The following is a 16,881-nucleotide window of genomic DNA, read 5'->3' as shown; positions in this document are numbered from 1 at the left end:
CTCCATGCTATCTGAGAAGGCTTCAAAGATCTTCCTCCAAATGTCACTTAATAACCCCTGTGCCAAAAGCGTGTGAGATCAGAGTGGTTGATGTGTGGCTTATCTGACACCCTTATGTTCCTCTGCATGGTGGTGACTCTGCTGCTGCTGTAGGTGAGTTTGGAGAGGTTTATCGAGGCATCTTGAAGGCTCCTGGACGGAAAGAAGCAGCAGTTGCCATTAAGACGCTCAAGCCGGGCTACACCGAGAAGCAGAGGCAGGACTTCCTGAGCGAGGCCAGCATCATGGGCCAGTTCTCCCATCAGAATATTATTCGTCTGGAAGGAGTGGTGACCAAATGTAACTATCCATCTCTTACCTATTTTATCCTATCTTTTTATTTTCCATATTTTTCTGTCAATCATCTTACCTTTCAGTAATGTAACACCTGTTTTTGTGGGGTTTTTTTTTCTTTTCTTTTCAGTCAAGCATGCCATGATCATCACTGAGTTCATGGAGAATGGTGCACTGGATAAATATCTGAGGGTGAGTTTTGCTGTACACCGATTTGCTAAATGCCTTGAGAGGGAAAGCTAGTATTGTACCCCATGACTTTTGCCATTTCCTGTAAAAGAATATGTGTCAAAATCAGTCAAAATCATTACCACACTGCACTGTCCACTGTGGATGGTAATGCCTTCTTCTGGTCAGTGTTATCCTTTCTCACAAGATAACACCTCTCAACTTATATAGATGTGGGTGTTCACAAGCCGTCGCCTGAGGTTAAAATTTTGGATCAGTTTACATTCTGTGATTACATGACTTATGGCATGTCAGTGTATATACACCTTGTCACTAATGTCACTTAGTCTTTTGGGGGATTATTTTACTTGTCTGAGATAATAGGAGGCTATTTGTAAGTAATTGTCAGTTTGTGAAATGTAAGTCTGAAAAAAGCATTTATTTTAGTTGTTTGTGAGATGCCACAATTTACATTTTCTACACAGATTTTTTGTATTAAGTTTTATATTAACAACATATACCTGCTGTTTCAGGATTTTTACATTACGGATTTATTCTTTTTTCCATTCACTATCCAATCCAGTTTTTACACAGATATTGGCCTGATGCTTAATACACTCTTAGATAATGATAGACTTAAGCCCCTGTATTGATGGTCTACCAGATACAAAGACCAAGTTAATTAAAACTGCCTTCATGATGTGAAAAGTGCTCTAAAAAACATACAAAACTTATAAAATGCCTCAATGTTTTTCCCAGGACCATGATGGAGAAATGCCCTCATTCCAGCTGGTGGGCATGCTCCGCGGTATTGCGGCCGGTATGAAGTACCTCTCAGACATGAGCTACGTTCACAGAGACCTGGCCGCCCGCAACATCCTGGTCAACTGTAACATGGAGTGCAAAGTGTCCGACTTCGGTCTGTCCCGAGTTCTGGAGGACGACCCCGAGGGCACCTACACCACTAGTGTAAGCTCACCTAGCAATTTAATGAAATATTTTTGGTAGAATGTTTGCACAAGCTGTTCCAAGCTCCAGCTGTCTTTATTTTAACATTAGCTCGACCTTATTATTATTTCTGGGATGTTGTTTGAAAGTGAAACGCTTGGTCTGACTTGTGTTTTTGTGGTTTCTTCCAAAGGGAGGCAAAATTCCCATCCGCTGGACCGCTCCAGAGGCCATCGCTTATAGGAAGTTTACCTCAGCCAGTGATGTGTGGAGCTTTGGCATAGTCATGTGGGAGGTGATGGCCTTCGGGGAGAGACCCTACTGGGACATGAGCAACCACGAGGTACAGCAGGGTCACACTTCATTGGCTCCGAACAGTGGCTGAGTGTTATTAGCACACCTCACTAACTCGAAAGAGTGACAGACTGTTCCTACTCTTATCTCAGACAATCTTCCTTTTGGCACTCTGTGGTCTACAATCTCTTTATTTCCCTTGTGACTCTCCGTAGGTGATGAAAGCCATTAATGAGGCTTTTCGGCTCCCCGCTCCGATGGACTGCCCCTCAGCTGTGTACCAGCTCATGCTGCAGTGCTGGCTCCAGGACCGCTCCAAACGGCCTCGCTTCCAGGACATCGTCAGCCTGCTGGATAAACTCCTCAAAAGTCCAGACTCTCTCAAGGCCATTGCAGACTTCGACCCTCGGTAAGAGTTTGGCTGTTTTTTTAAGCAGTCCTAACCGCAAGTGTCACCACATCCAGTTCTGATGTTTCCTTTTGAAAATCAATCCTCACATTAAAATACTGGAGCGTTAATCGACCCTTTCCTACGAAAAACGATATATCAAGCATTTCTCCCTATTGGGAGAAATCAGTTATTTTCTTTACAATTGTACGTTATTATTTTTAAGTGCCTTCATGAATGTGGAAATGTAAGTCTTTATGTAAAAAAGTATTTATGTAAAAAAAAAAGTTATTATATTTGTTGATTTCTGCCTTTAATTGGAAGGGCTATTTCAAATGATTTTTTACACATGTCAAAATATAATGTATTATAAAGAGAGAGAGGGGTATATATGTGATATACATGTGTGTAATATACAGATCAACAAGATTAATTGTATTAAAAAGACTGGCCAGTGTAGTGAATCTTGCTTACAGACTCTTATTGGTGTAGCACGACATATTGACCCAGACCAGGATTTGAACCCTAGTTTCCCCATATAATCAAGCCTTAAATATGTATGTATTGTGATCAAATTAATCTGAATTAAAACTCCAAAACTCACCACAAAATGCCATCTCAAACATTTGGTAGGTCTTTATTTAAAAAAAAAAAAGTTTTAAATTATTGCACAAAACAAATAAATAAACTTTTTTTTATTTTGGTGAGGACTTTCAAAGGGACTTGAAAAAAGATCATTGAGATCTCCTATCTTTAATTCTAGTTCTGTACTTGCATGGAAAATCTTGAAGGGGGAAGTTGAGACATGCATTGGGACTTTTCTTACAATTTTATAGGCAGCTGAACCTCACGGCAAACCAAATGGCTGTTGGGAAAGTTAGGACATGTATGAATTGGCTTTAAGAGATCATGTTTTAGCGATCGTCATGCCGTATGTACACATTTCGTGCGAAAGGGAGGAGAAATGATGGGCTGGACTGTTTTATCAGATCCTGTAGCTGAACAAACAGGTTTTTATTTCTTTGACTGCTTCTCTTCTGCTCAGTAATTGCCACAAAAGAATGCACACAAAGCTGTCCTTGTGTGGTCTGCTGATGTTGTTTGACGTTCTGTCCCTCCCTCTGTTCTAGAGTGTCCATTCGGCTCCCCAGCACCAGCGGCTCCGATGGCTCTCCCTTCAGGACTGTGTCTGAGTGGCTGGAGTCCATCAAGATGAGTCAGTACAGTGAAAACTTCAGCATGGCTGGCATCGTCAGCATGGAGCAGGTGCTGCAGATGAAGAGCGAGTAAGTAGCACTGGATACTCCCTCAGAGAGTAGTGCAGATTTTATGAGTGAAGACTCGTCATGCATATTTGCGTGGGTTTAAAGTGAAGACAAATTTACAGGAGAAGGGAAAAAACCTTAAGTTTCCGTAGAAGTCTATGAAAAAAGATATTAGTTTGAGCCATTTAGCAATTTCTATTGGTCCATTAATCCTGAAATTATAATGCAATATGCAAAATAGTCCAGTATTTCCAAGTAAAAGGTTGAGTAGTACATGAAGGATATGTAAAGTAATACTAGGATTGTGGGCACCCCTTCTTAAAATGCATTCAGCCTTAAAAGTTCCCCCAATTTGTTAACATAAATGGCGAAAGCATATGCACAGCTTATCTAGACCCTGCAGAGAATTATAGCCAATAAAATAGGACTCTCTGGAGCATATCAACATTAACCAATTAGCAGTATCCCTACTGTAAAGCATGTTATAGAAGAGTCATGGTATAGAAGGTGCCCCAACCAGTATATTTGGGATGGGTTAGGGATGGGGTGTTATGGATATTGACAAAATAATAAAAAAAAATGACAGGACACACTTTTATTTTCCAAAATGAAAGGGAAAGGAAAAGAATAACCCCAGAAAGTAATGGATAGGGCCATGTCCAGAACATGGCCACCATCCTTTTGACACACACCCTCTACACTCACAATGCTAACCTTTCTATCATTGAATGCAATTAAACACACAGCAAAGCTCAAGAATCCCATACAAACCCCTCTCACAAATAAAAAGTTACCCAAGCAGAATTAAATAATAAATGTTTTTATTATGGTACATAAATAGAAGCTATTTTATTAAATATAATAACAACAATTCTATTTTTTAGTTTTATATATTTGAGTTTTAATAAGATCAGAATTTGTTCTAGTGTAGTTCTATTCATTTACACTTAGGTTAGTATAATGTACTTTCCTTCTGCTGTAAACTTTCCATGTCTGAGATACAAGGTTATATGACGCCGAAATAATCCATGGATTTTAAAAGGAATGCTTTGTAACCTTATGAATTACAAATGTAAGGGAAAAGTACAACTCTGTGTAGCAGAATTATGATCTTGGTCTTCCTTTCTGCGGTATTCAAAAAGCATGAGCTTGCAAACCGTCATTATGCAAAACATGCATTTGAATGAGATGGACCTACAGGCCCTGATTAGGTGAACACAATCTGTCTTTGTGGAATCTGTGAAATCAGTTTGATTGTGGCACATTTCCAGGTTTGGCTCTGGGGCTGGTCTGTATGGACAGTATTGTATTTGAGTAAGATCGTATCTTGGAGTTTTTGTCGTCTCTGAAGAATGAATAAACAGTTGTTTTTGAAGCGCTGCAAATTGAACGTGGCTTAAATTTATGCACTGGTTACCAGCATAAGCTTGCACAGCCACAGACCATTTCTGCTTTACTGTATTTGGCCAAGATCAAAACCGCGTTGGGTAATTACTGTTTAACTGCCATGCGAGACATTTACATGAGTTTCAGGAGAGTGAGAGAGTGAGAATACATCAGCTTTTTTTTTTTTTGTTCCTTCATTTTTTTTGATGGCCTGGATGTGGTAGCCTGTGGCCTGCTCCATCCATCCCGTCCTCCAACCCTTCTGATGCCTCTCTCTCTCGCATCCCTCCCTTCTTCGCCCACAGCACCAGTCGAGGGCTGTGTGCTTGCTGTAGCCAGTAACCGCCGGTTTTTCCCTGTTGAGGCCATGAGCCATGTGGCAGCTCCCCTTAAAACAACAGGATAAAACGGCAGAGTGGTGTGGGGGGAGTTAAGAATAAAGGGATCATTGAGAACAGAAATAATAGCTATAATAGCTAATAGAAGTGTGGAGGGAAGTGTCCCTGTAGGGGGATAGATATTTCAGAGCGAACAGAAAACGCATTCTAGCTTATGGATGGCTCGTGGAGAAGCGTAGGTGATGGAGAGGTTGAGGAGGCTACTGTAGCTGGGTGCTCTCTGACCTCTAGCTCCACTCCCATGAGTGTATTTAGCTTGGAAGCTGGATGAACTATGTGCGGAGAAACAGAAATGCCTTTGATGTGTTTGTCGTGTGTTTTTTTTTCCCCTCATCTTCTTGGTTTTTGTTTTATTTTATGTTATGGTTGAGTGTTCCATCTGTTGTCATCTGGTTGCGCTCTTAAAAAGCCCAAACTATTTACGAATCTTCCACTGCCTGGGGTTGCCCGCAACAATGAGTCAGGGTAGCGACAGGGAAACCTTGTTAAGTCATCGAGGCTGTTAATTAAAGCTGTAATTAGGACTTGGCTACAGTGGCATGTGTGAGGTGCCTGAGTGCATGGCTTCTTTCAAGCAACACTTGACGAATAGAGTGCTATATTGAGCTTTAAAAGGAAAACTCTGGCTTTTACAGCCTAATCTTTTTTTTTTTTTTTTGGACATTGTACTTTTGATAGCTACAGTCTGATTTAGACCTTTTCTTGTGCTTAGAATAGAGCTGAAAACAGATTAATTCAAAACTCCCTTATAATGGAAGCCATTGGTGAAGGTAAAATTCTATTAAAAAAGTATTTGTATCCAGTTTGGTTCTCTGATTAATTTTACTTATTAACTTTCACACCTTCCCATTTCAGTTCAGTTAAATCTGACTTGAATCTGGATTGTTTTCACCCTTAATATGATTTGTTTGGCCAGGTGTGAATACAGTAAGGCTGGTATAGCCCTCAGATATTTACTACAGCTATAAACATGGCCTTTCTCCCGCTGCTCCATGTTAAATTGCACAGAAATAGAGTGGCTTTGAGAGGCTTAACAGAATAAGATGCCCCAGAGTGTCAGGAGCATTGCGAGTGATCAGGGGTACTTCCTGTATTTACTTGATTTTTTCAGTAACAGATAGGTTTAACCAGTAAGCCGATAGAACACGATCATGGGATTTTGGTGAACCAATGGAAAACACAACAAACTTACAAACTCAATTTTACAGATTCTGACCAGGTATAAAAAAATCCTTTAAAGTCTCAAGAACCTCCACATAATGCCAAGGTCCCCAAGCAATTACAGTTAATTCCCAGAGCCATACAGCCAAGCCAGGTTTATTATTTTTTTTTTTAGATGTCCATACTCGATTAGGCGGAGCCCGTAAACTGTCCACCCACACCACCCACCAGCCCTAGGAACGTATTACTCAGTAAAGTCCTCACTGGAAAAAAAAACTAGACTTGTTTCTGAAAGAACCAAGTAACGCGGCTTCCATGTTTCCCATAAAATGTTCAGGGACTAGAATCAGCAGCTGCTCAATGGTCTCAGTTATGAGTCAAGTTTCAACATGATTGTGAATTGTGCAGAACAGGCAATTGTGATCTCTAATACGTGCTACCGTCAACAGCCAAGCTACAGTCTATTCCCGCTAGTCATGTGATGTATGATATATATATTGCTACTAGTCTGAAAGCAGAGCGTCTGGGGATCCATAAAAAAGTTTTACTAAAAATATATATAAAAAAAAAAAAAATGAATTCATTTGTCCATCTCCCATATTGAAAGACATAAAGTGACAGACAAAAAATACCTATTTTCCTAATGTCAGATGCTGGATTACTGATTTATCTTAATAATAGCCTGAGTTTAAAGATCAATTAGATAACCCCAATTTTTCACTAAACACTATTTTCATTGTAAGAAAAGTTATTTAAAGTTATTTAAGTTTGAAATACTGGAAACAATGAAATAAGGGTCACAAATAACAGTACTTAAAATAATTAACATAACAGTAATAAACATTGTTAAATGCTTAACTAATGTATTAATTAATTAAGTTTAATTAATTAATTCATGTTTAATTAATTATTAAACATAACTTAAATATAATACTTAATGTTGTAAATAATAATTAAGAAATTAGGTTGTAATGATTATTAATGTCTTAAGAAGTGTCCTTTAATAATTAATTGAGGGATACTGTCATAAGTACTGTTAATTAAATATACCCTTATTGCAACTTAATGATTTAATTAATATGGTAACAATTTACCTTAGCAACTACTTGGCAATGCCTTAGCAACCAGCACAGATACCATCACAACACCTTAGCTAAAACCATAGCAACCTGTGGGGGCCATTCTAGGTGCGCAACCATCCTACATTTTCTCCAGAAAATGTTTCTAGTTGAGACATACTGTCATAAGTACTGTTGATTTATGTATCCTTATTGTAGAGTGTTACAAAAGTATTAAGTAACATTTTTCCTGTATTTCTGGACAAACCGAACTTTAATATTGTAATCACATATTAATACTGGTGTTGTGTGCTTTTTGCCATTTTGTTATTGCAAAACTGTTCCTAAAACTCAAATTTAATTTTCCCATATCTGCAGATACATTGTAAGAGAATTAGATCAAATGCCTTGGCTTTGGTTCTTGATTATACTATATTTCACAGAGATTTAAATTCTGTAACATTTGTAAATTTGTATTACTGTACCAGCCTTCATTCCCTTTTCCTTACAGTCTCTTTTTTTCTCCTCTTTTCTAGGGATATCCGTAACATCGGAGTCCGTCTGCCGGGTCACTTGAAGAGAATTGCCTACAGCATCCTGGGACTTAAGGACCAGACCAGCACCCTGAGTGTATTTGCAGTGTGAAGAACTCCCAGAATCTCTGGGGCTCGCCAAGAGGACCAGAACTCTCTGAGTAGCTGCTGGTGAACAGAACTCTAAGCTGCGCTGGGCCTGGGCTGCAGGGACGGCCTTTCACCCAGGCAGGCATCACCCTCCAGACATGCTAGACAGACTCTCATAGTGATGGAGACTTGTAGCAGATTTGATATGCTCAATATCAAAACGAAGGGGATGCATAAGTCAACAACAACAAAAAAAAAAAGGATTACCTTTTTTTAAGTTTAAAAAGCTAAATGATGTATCAGTCGAAACGTGTACATTAGAAATATATTTTTACAACACACTTTTTTTTTATTTTTCTGAAAGAAAATAGTTACACTTCTTCTTAAGCTTTATAATAGTAATTTTTCTACGTTTTTTGTTTTGTTTCGTTTTGTTTAATGTGCATGCTTACTAAGTTGCCAGCAAATGATCATTCTGCTCTGATCTTGTAGCAAAAAACGTTGAATATATATATAATTCTTCTTTGGGAAGTGTAGCACGAATTAGAGAAAGGTCTTTTATAGAGCTGCAAGATATAAATCATATTTATATCGGTATTGCGATATGGGTTTAATGATGCATATGCAAGAGCTGCAATAACATTGTGAATAATAGCAACAATTATTTTGCATAAACAGCAATGCTTTTTGAATTATAGCAGCATAGCAAGCTACACAAAAACACTTTGCTTCATTGCAGATAAGAAAAGAGAAAAGGGACGTTTATCTGACGTTAGTCTTCAGTAGCAGAGAGTGGAAATAATGGTTGTAGCTCGGTCAGTCTATGACATTGTCTTATAAACTGCAGGACATAAACGGCTATATAAAAAGCCCTACAGGCTCGGTATAGCTGCACAGCTTGTGCTGGCCGCTGTATCGCCTGCTATAAGTGAGTATGACATTGCCATTAAGCTCTTATTGCTACAAGTCTGTTCACATTTCTTTGATCCAAAGAAGAAATGGCAAGGTTAGACACTCAAACAAAAAAAAACACTGCAAGCATAAGGAGTAGAGACACCACAGCTACAGTAAAAAAATAGCACTTAAATAGTAAAAGAATTGGATTTGGAAGCAGTGGATGAGATGACTCCATTTAAATGCTGGGGCTTTTCTCTATCCCATGTTTCATCCTTTATCATTAAAGAACATTATGGTAATGTGACATTCAGAACCGAGCCAGGATGACAAAATGGAAATGGGTGAGGAACAAAAAATGCTGTAAGTTATAATTTGATGCGCATAACTGCAGCGTTATGTCGGATTGAATCAGATGAAAATATATGACATCTCCGGGAGATGCCAGCGAACGGTTCTGAGTTTGTGGTATGTGGGACAAATGACAATCCAAACAAGCAACTGTTGTAAAAAAGAAAGACATAAAGGAGCTGCTCTGTTCACTGATGAAAAGATGAAAGACCAAGTTCTGTTATACATTTTTTCTTTTTCTATTTTTTTTTTTCTTTTATTTTAGTGTACCAGCATGATCGTGTTTACATGCATAATAATAATGCTGATAATGCAAATTCTCTAAATGACTTGGACAGGCTAGTTTCCTTCTAATTTTATGTTCTATGAAACCAGATACTATGGGATGAAATGCTGTACAGTGCATTGACCTTTTTCCATACTATCAAAAATCTTATTTGAGGGAAATTCCACTTTCTTTCCTGTCACGAACTGAAATAGAGAATGTACGGCCTGGTAGTGCCTTACTAAGGACTTTAATTACTCTTAATTCCTTTTTCTTAATTTGTAAATATAAATTGCAGCAAATGGACAATTTGCTGATTGTTAATGTGTAGTACTGTTTGCCACTGATCTGTTTATTCTCCCTTTTTATTATGACACTGTGGTGATACATTCATGATAAGTGTGGTATCTGATTTCCTTATGATGACATTAGACGGTAAGCGTGAGGTCATGATGTGGCAGGAAACCAACACAGAAAAAGAAGTAATGAAAAAAAAAAGGATTGCAGTTTTTGATCTCCTTCCTTGAATTGAGTCATGTTTTATCCTGTTTAAATGGCTTAATGTTAAGCTTACTTCATATGATGGAAAAAGAAAATTTAAAAAAATGTATACAATCTAAAAACACATCACACATTGGCAAGTTCTCAAAGTCTGATTTGCCCAATTGTTTTGTACTTTATTTAATAGTCTATTTATTTTAGTTTTATTTATTGTGTTCAAACAATATTGAGCTGGGATATATTTGTAATGAAATATTTTTCATTCACAATAAAATCTTCGTAGTCTTATTTCACTGACTGTTGTGTTTTGTTCTATAAATAAAGTTGAAGTTTTCTGATCTTGTGTGTGAGGTTGAAAGCGTAAGCGTAAGGTCTCAGAGTGGGTGCCAGATGAGACATTCTATTTCTCAAAAGTTGTGTGGGCATTTAACTTTCCTCCATTCTCAGAGTCACAGGTACTGACAATATTTACAGCATCTGTTACTGACTGAGGACACTGCTCTCAGTTCACTGCGTTTAAGAGCAGAAACAGCAGAAGACTACAGGCCTCTATAGTGTGTGATGATGTAGCTGCATCACAGGTGGTTTCTTTTATACTGTTCTTATCAATATTATAATTTTATTGACTGAAATTAGGAAATATACTGATAAAATGTTGGCCATATCGTCCAGCACTGCCTTACATCTATCCTACAAGTCAGTGCAGTGTTCTTTAGCTCCCATGGGACATGACAAAAGGGGCACAATACTAGTTCCTGTCCAATTACCTGTGGCATGTCAGTCTGTATTTCTAAAAAAAAAAATAGTATTTATTATATATTTTAACATTCTTAAAAAATTCATATATATTTAAACAAGTGTATAAAGTCCTCATTTAGTGCCTTCTGTTGTCTTTTGAGTGACAGAGAGAAAGCAGAAAGCGAGTTACCGCCAGCTGCAGTCAGGGTTGCCAGGTCCAGCAGGTCTTGCCAGGTCTGTCTAAAACACGCCCGTCAGAAGCTTAAACTAGTGCAATATCCAAGGTTGCCAGAGATGTTCAATGCAGTACATTTTCATAGCAACAGAAGAGCTAGATTACATTTTTGATCAAAACATGGTCAAATTCAAAGTAACAAAGTAATGATGAATTCAAAAAGTGTAATATTTACACCTAATTAAAGACATATTTAAGTAGAATTTCCTGAAAATAACGACATCTGGCCAGTGTGTATGTCTTGTAATTTTACATAGGTACGTCAAAATGTTCCGCAAAATCAGTTTTGGGCCCTAAATGTTTAGCTGTCAAGACGCAGTAAAACATGCACTGGATCGGGAGCTTCGCAAAAGGAAGGAATGGAGGACAAAAATAATTGTGACGAATCGACAAAATAATCATCAGAGTAGTGGTTTGCAAAAATATTAATTAGTTGCTGCCCTAATTCAAACATTACAATGTAACCCCGCGGGCAAGGTTAACTTACTAAAAATTGTAGCTACAAAAAGTCCTAAAATTACAAAAGTACAATATTATGTCAATTATATTATATTATGTTAATTATGAAACTGCATGAAAAGAAACACTTTCCAATCAGGGTCACAAATAAACCCCTTACGACAGTAATAAACATTGTTAAATGTTGAAAAATGTTAATTGACAGTTTGACACTAGTAAAGACATTAAGAAACATTTATAAAATGTATTGCTTAAGAATGTTGGTTAATAATGTAGAGACATTAGTTTAAAAATTGTAATATGTCTTAACTTTGTGTCATAATTACAAAAAAAAATACAAAATTGCTAAATAAATAAACAAACAACAAAATATATAAACATATCTTCATGAAATAAAATATTATTTATGAAAAAATGTCACAGAAAATTAGTATTATAAGAACACAAAAACTACATTAAAATTAACATTTTTATATGAAAAGAATATTTATATTGGTGTATGGAGTTCTGTCAGAGTGTTAACCCTAATGTTTTAAAGCTTAAAGATTTAGGAAAAATAGTTAAAAGTATTTTTTCAGTATAAAACTTTTTCTGCTTGCATAAATTAGTTTAATCAACATATAATATGAAAATGATTCATCTCACATATTGCTGCAAATTTAAGAACTAAAACAAAATTGCAGTGTTTGTTTTAATGTTATGTTTTTATATGTTGGTCTTTCAAAAGCAATAAAGTAGTGAAACAAAAAAAAGGCTAAACATGTATTTTTTATTTTATGAAAAACAATTGAACTATTCTAATTGAAACACTACCTGTTGAAGGTAAGGAACACCATTGCACTAAATATTGATAGAATAATTAGTAATGGAGTTAGTAATGAAATTTTCACACTGCTTTTTAGGATTTTTTTTTGTTTCAGTAATCTTTTGGATAATTAAACTTGCACCAGTCAAAATGACCTTGCCATGTGAAGGTAGTACTTTAGCCTGGGTAGCTCATACTTTGAATTGGCAACATGCTTTGAAATGGTGATATATATACTGTATTACAGCCCCACAATGCATATTAAGGTAATAGTAAATTATATGACTTTTCCATAAAGGTCACAAAAAAAACCTATAAAAAAAAAAAAAAAAAGTCTGATTGCTGGTAAAATCCGAGTATGGTGTATGATGTATTTATATGGCTATACAATAACAAACTAAAGTATTACCTGCATAAATTTGAGTTAATCTGTCAAAGTGAGGTAATCTAAAGGCTCTTGCTGATTCAACCTCTGATTTACAGATCAACCCTGAATCAGGGGAAATGCTTTGCCTATCTTGCTTATAATCTCGTAGCCAATTCACCTTGTCCTCAGAGTTAACCTCCTGTACTGGCAGAACCTGATCTGCAGGGGATTTTCGTCTGGCGCCCACTGTATTGAATTTATCCGCCTCTGCTGAATGATGCAGGTAACAATGTCACTAATGCATTCTTTAGATAAGATGGAAATGTCAGAAAAAGGAATGTAAATATTTAGATACGGGAATAAGCCTGGCTGGGAACACTGGAAGACAAAGAAATGGCATTGAGGAAGTTAAACAGGTAGATGGCATGGAGCATGGGAACAAAAAAAAATCAAAAAAAGTTTGCTGTCCTTTTTTCTCGGGTCATTATGTCTGTGTGTATATATGTGTGTGTGAATGTGTGTGTGTCTGTGGCTCTGCGGCGGCTTTCTTTATATTCTTTTAGGTTGTTCCCGTCTCAGGGCCTTAAAATGGCTCTCACTTTGAGGGGGGAGACCCGAAACCAGAGCCGCGTGGAGATTTTCCGTCATCTGTTTTTCCATAGAGTGTGTCTCATGTGGTTAGATGTGTTTCTGTTTGCCTATGGTTAGGATGGGAAGAAAGGGGAGAGGCAGAAAGGCAGCCATGAGTGCTGATTTTCGAGCATTAACCAATGAGGGCATTTGTCAGAACAAGCAAACACAACTGTACACGTCTGCCTACACTTTAAAGCAGCAGTCCTTAAGATTGTTCTTTTAAATTAAAAGCAGCGGTATGAATGGGAATGAGACAGAACATTTTAATAAATGGTATCTGTGTGCTTCTGTTTCTGCGCCTGTAAAGATTAATATATTAATTCTGAAAGCAGGGTGGTTTGGTAGAGTTTTTCTGGCCATGAGAGCTTTTGCTGGTTGCTTGAGAAAACACGGTGCTGCTGATGGTGCTGATATAAGAGCTACTGCGAACATGGAGATATCAGAATAGCAAACTCTGCCTTCATCTGCTCATTCACAGAACTCGAAAACTGATCATGTTTTAATGAGACAGACTAATATTATCATGTTGAATGGCTGTAAAGAGCAAGTTGCCTTCGTTCTGTGTTGCTGAGGTTGACTGAGGATGTGTTGGTCTGGTGCTTTAGTGTTTAATCTTATGCTACTACAGGATTATGCTGTAAATGCTGTCAGTTTCTAAAAAACATGAAAAATGTTGCTTGAAATGTTTGTGATTAAAGCCTCCCAGCTAACAGAGAACAATATTTGAACATTTTAACCTGCAGAAATATTGTTTCATAAACAATCTGAAAAAATAGTTTTCATCACAACATTTCATATAACATAACATTTTTAGCTAGATGAATACTAACATCATATTGAAAGTAACATTCCCAAAACCAGTTCCAGAAAGCTTGACAGACTAAATGTTCTAAGAATGTTTAGAAAATGTTCTACTAACTAAAATTATAAGGGCCATATGTGCAAAATACGTTTTCTTTTTCTATAAAATTTATAAATCGTTTTTAACCAACAATACATGAAATGACCAGTTCAGTTGTGTAAACAAAACTTCAGGGTTCCCTGCAGTGCTTTATAGTTAGGGCGGACGCCTAAAATCTGCCACATCTGTGCATGAATAGACAGTAAAAGAAGGCTGCATCACAATGAGGCCAAATAGCGACACCGTTCGGTTAAACGTCACCATGCCACCCATCACCTGTTGCTACGCCAACATCTTTTTTATCAGGAATACGCTAATTATCGGGTATATGAATAGATATGACAGATATGCATATATCTATATGCAGTTTCTTTCTTAGTTTCTTATCAAGGCTGTCCCCTATGCTTAGAAACTGCTGTTGCAAGCCCTCCCTCTTTGTTTTGACTCTTAAGTTGACTAAGCTTAAATGTTATGTCTTTAAAAATGTATTTGTTTCAATTTAGTCAAAACAAAATGATGACCTGACTGAGATTAAGACTGAGTCAAAAAATATTTTTGTCAGAGCTTTATTAAACTAAATAGTCACAGAATAAAAATTAACGAAGAGAGCTGACAAGATAAAAAAAGCACACAAAACATAGCAATATTGCTAATTTACCAGATTAACCTGCACTGAAAGGAAACTTCACCAAAATGTACATTTTAAAGTACTTTTTAGCATGTAAAACATTGTTAATTGGCACTAATAAACACATTATTAAACATTACTTAAGTTAATGCTTAAGAATGTTGATTAATAATGAATTGAGACATTAGTTTAAAAATGAGTTGTGTCTTAACTAGTGTCAAAATAAACTCCTTAAAAATGAGTTACATGAGACATTCTGTCGTAAGCAATGTTAATTAATGTACCATATATTGGAAACTGTTACTGGATAAACTTGCTAAACTAAATATATAAACATATCTACACTTAATCAAATATTATTTTTGAAAACAAATGTCACAGAAAAATAGTATTATTAGAACACAAAAAATACATTACAATCATTCTTATTTTTTTATATTTATATTATTGTATGGACTGTCTGTTACAGGGTTACAGATAATATTGCCATGTGAAGGCCGTACCTTAGCCTAGCTAGCTCGTACTTTGAGTTGAGAAAATGCTTCAAAATGGTGATAAACTGTATCACAGCCACCATAATGCAATTTGGCGCAATCACACATTTTCACTTAAAAAACGTACGGACTGCTGCTTTAAAGTCTGTGTGGGTTGTACACTCCTCCTCTATTCTCTCTGTATGTGTGGGTGTGTATGTATGGGTGTGTATGTATGGGTGTGTGTGTGACTCCTCCAGGGTTAAACTGCTAGCCACAATAGCATGTGTGGGGACTGTGTTGAAGGCCGGGCTGGAGTGTCCTGATGGCTGTACACATGGTTGTGCTTTCTCTGTGGACTGGCCTGTGTGGGGCCTGCGGCTTTCATTTTTTGGGTTTCCTCTTTCTTTTTAGTGGCCTCGAAAAATGGTGCTGCTCTTGAAAGAACCCCACCCCCCTCGTCTGCTCCCCCCTCTCCCTCCATTGTACAACTGGTCATGCTACTGTTCATATATGACTCTGCCCAGTGTATGACTTTGCCCTTTCATCTCTCTCTTTTTTTTGTCTTTTGCCTCCGTCCTCCTTTTTCATGTAAAGCCGGCAGCATCGTGGAATTTACATCCCAGCTAATTTTAGAGATGGGTTTCTAACCAAAAAACACATCCTCCAATTTGGGGCTATATTGGTCGTCCTCCTTCAGCTTTTCTCTCTCCATTTCTCACTCTCGCTCTCTCTCTCCTCACATTTCTCTCTTTCTTCCAGCCTATGTTCCCCCACCATCATTGCCAGGGTCCCACCCTCTGTCCCTCCTGTGATTTTTTTATTTATTTACCTTTTCTGTATAAGCATTGCTCTGCTTGTGTTCTAACAATCAATGACATAAAACTTTATTATAAAATAAATGTAACATTTTTAAACTTGCAAATTCTAAAACAAACAAAAAAAACTTCAAAGAGGACTCTTTCTGTTGCTAAAATGTATCTAAAAAAATACAATTGTTATACTACTATGCCATTTGAATTAGATAAACTTCTCAACATAAACACAAATATCTACAGCTCTGAAAAAATTAAGAGACCACTTCAGTTTCTGAATACATTTTTCAAAATGTTCCTAGTTATTAATGTAAAATTAACATTGCTGTTTTATTCTATAAACTACGGACATTTCTCCCAAATTCCCCAAAAAATTAGCTTTCAGACCTCAAATAATGCAAATAAAAAAGTTAATATTCATACAATTTGAAGAGCTCATAAATCAATATTAGGAGTGGAAAAACCCTGGTTTTTAATCACAGTTTTCATGCATCTTGGCATGTTTTCCTCCACTAGTCTTACACACTGTTTTTGGATAACTTTATGCCACTCCTGGAGCAAAAATTCAAGCAGTTCAGCTTGGTTTGATGGTTTATGATCATCCATCTTCCTTCTGATAATATTCTAGAGGTTTTCAATTTGGTAGAATCAAAGAAACTCATCATCATTTTTAAGTAGTCTCGTTTTTTCCAGAGCTGTATATTAAAACAAAAATTATTTGTGAAGTACTTACTTGTGAAATTACAGTATTTTCGACCACATAAAATAAAGCATTTTTAAATTTTACTCTACAT

The 16,881-nt window shown here is 36.8% G+C and overlaps 1 protein-coding gene across 1 annotated transcript in view; it reads left to right on the top strand.

The window, feature by feature from the left end:
• epha2b (eph receptor A2 b) overlaps positions 1-10,321 on the top strand; it is a 40,857-nt gene extending 30,536 nt beyond the window's left edge. The window contains exons 11-17 of the mRNA XM_007246248.3: positions 154-339; positions 464-525; positions 1,261-1,470; positions 1,643-1,792; positions 1,959-2,152; positions 3,262-3,417; positions 7,936-10,321. Coding sequence (XP_007246310.3) covers positions 154-339; positions 464-525; positions 1,261-1,470; positions 1,643-1,792; positions 1,959-2,152; positions 3,262-3,417; positions 7,936-8,044 — 1,067 coding nt within the window. The 3' untranslated portion in view covers positions 8,045-10,321. The remainder of the gene's footprint in view (positions 1-153; positions 340-463; positions 526-1,260; positions 1,471-1,642; positions 1,793-1,958; positions 2,153-3,261; positions 3,418-7,935) is intronic.
• The last annotated feature ends 6,560 nt before the right edge of the window (positions 10,322-16,881 follow it).

The sequence above is a fragment of the Astyanax mexicanus genome, chromosome 13 (assembly GCF_023375975.1).
Source record: "Astyanax mexicanus isolate ESR-SI-001 chromosome 13, AstMex3_surface, whole genome shotgun sequence".
NCBI lineage: Eukaryota > Metazoa > Chordata > Actinopteri > Characiformes > Acestrorhamphidae > Astyanax > Astyanax mexicanus.
Note: the sequence above shows the minus strand (reverse complement) of the source record. Positions and strands in the feature narration are given on the sequence as shown.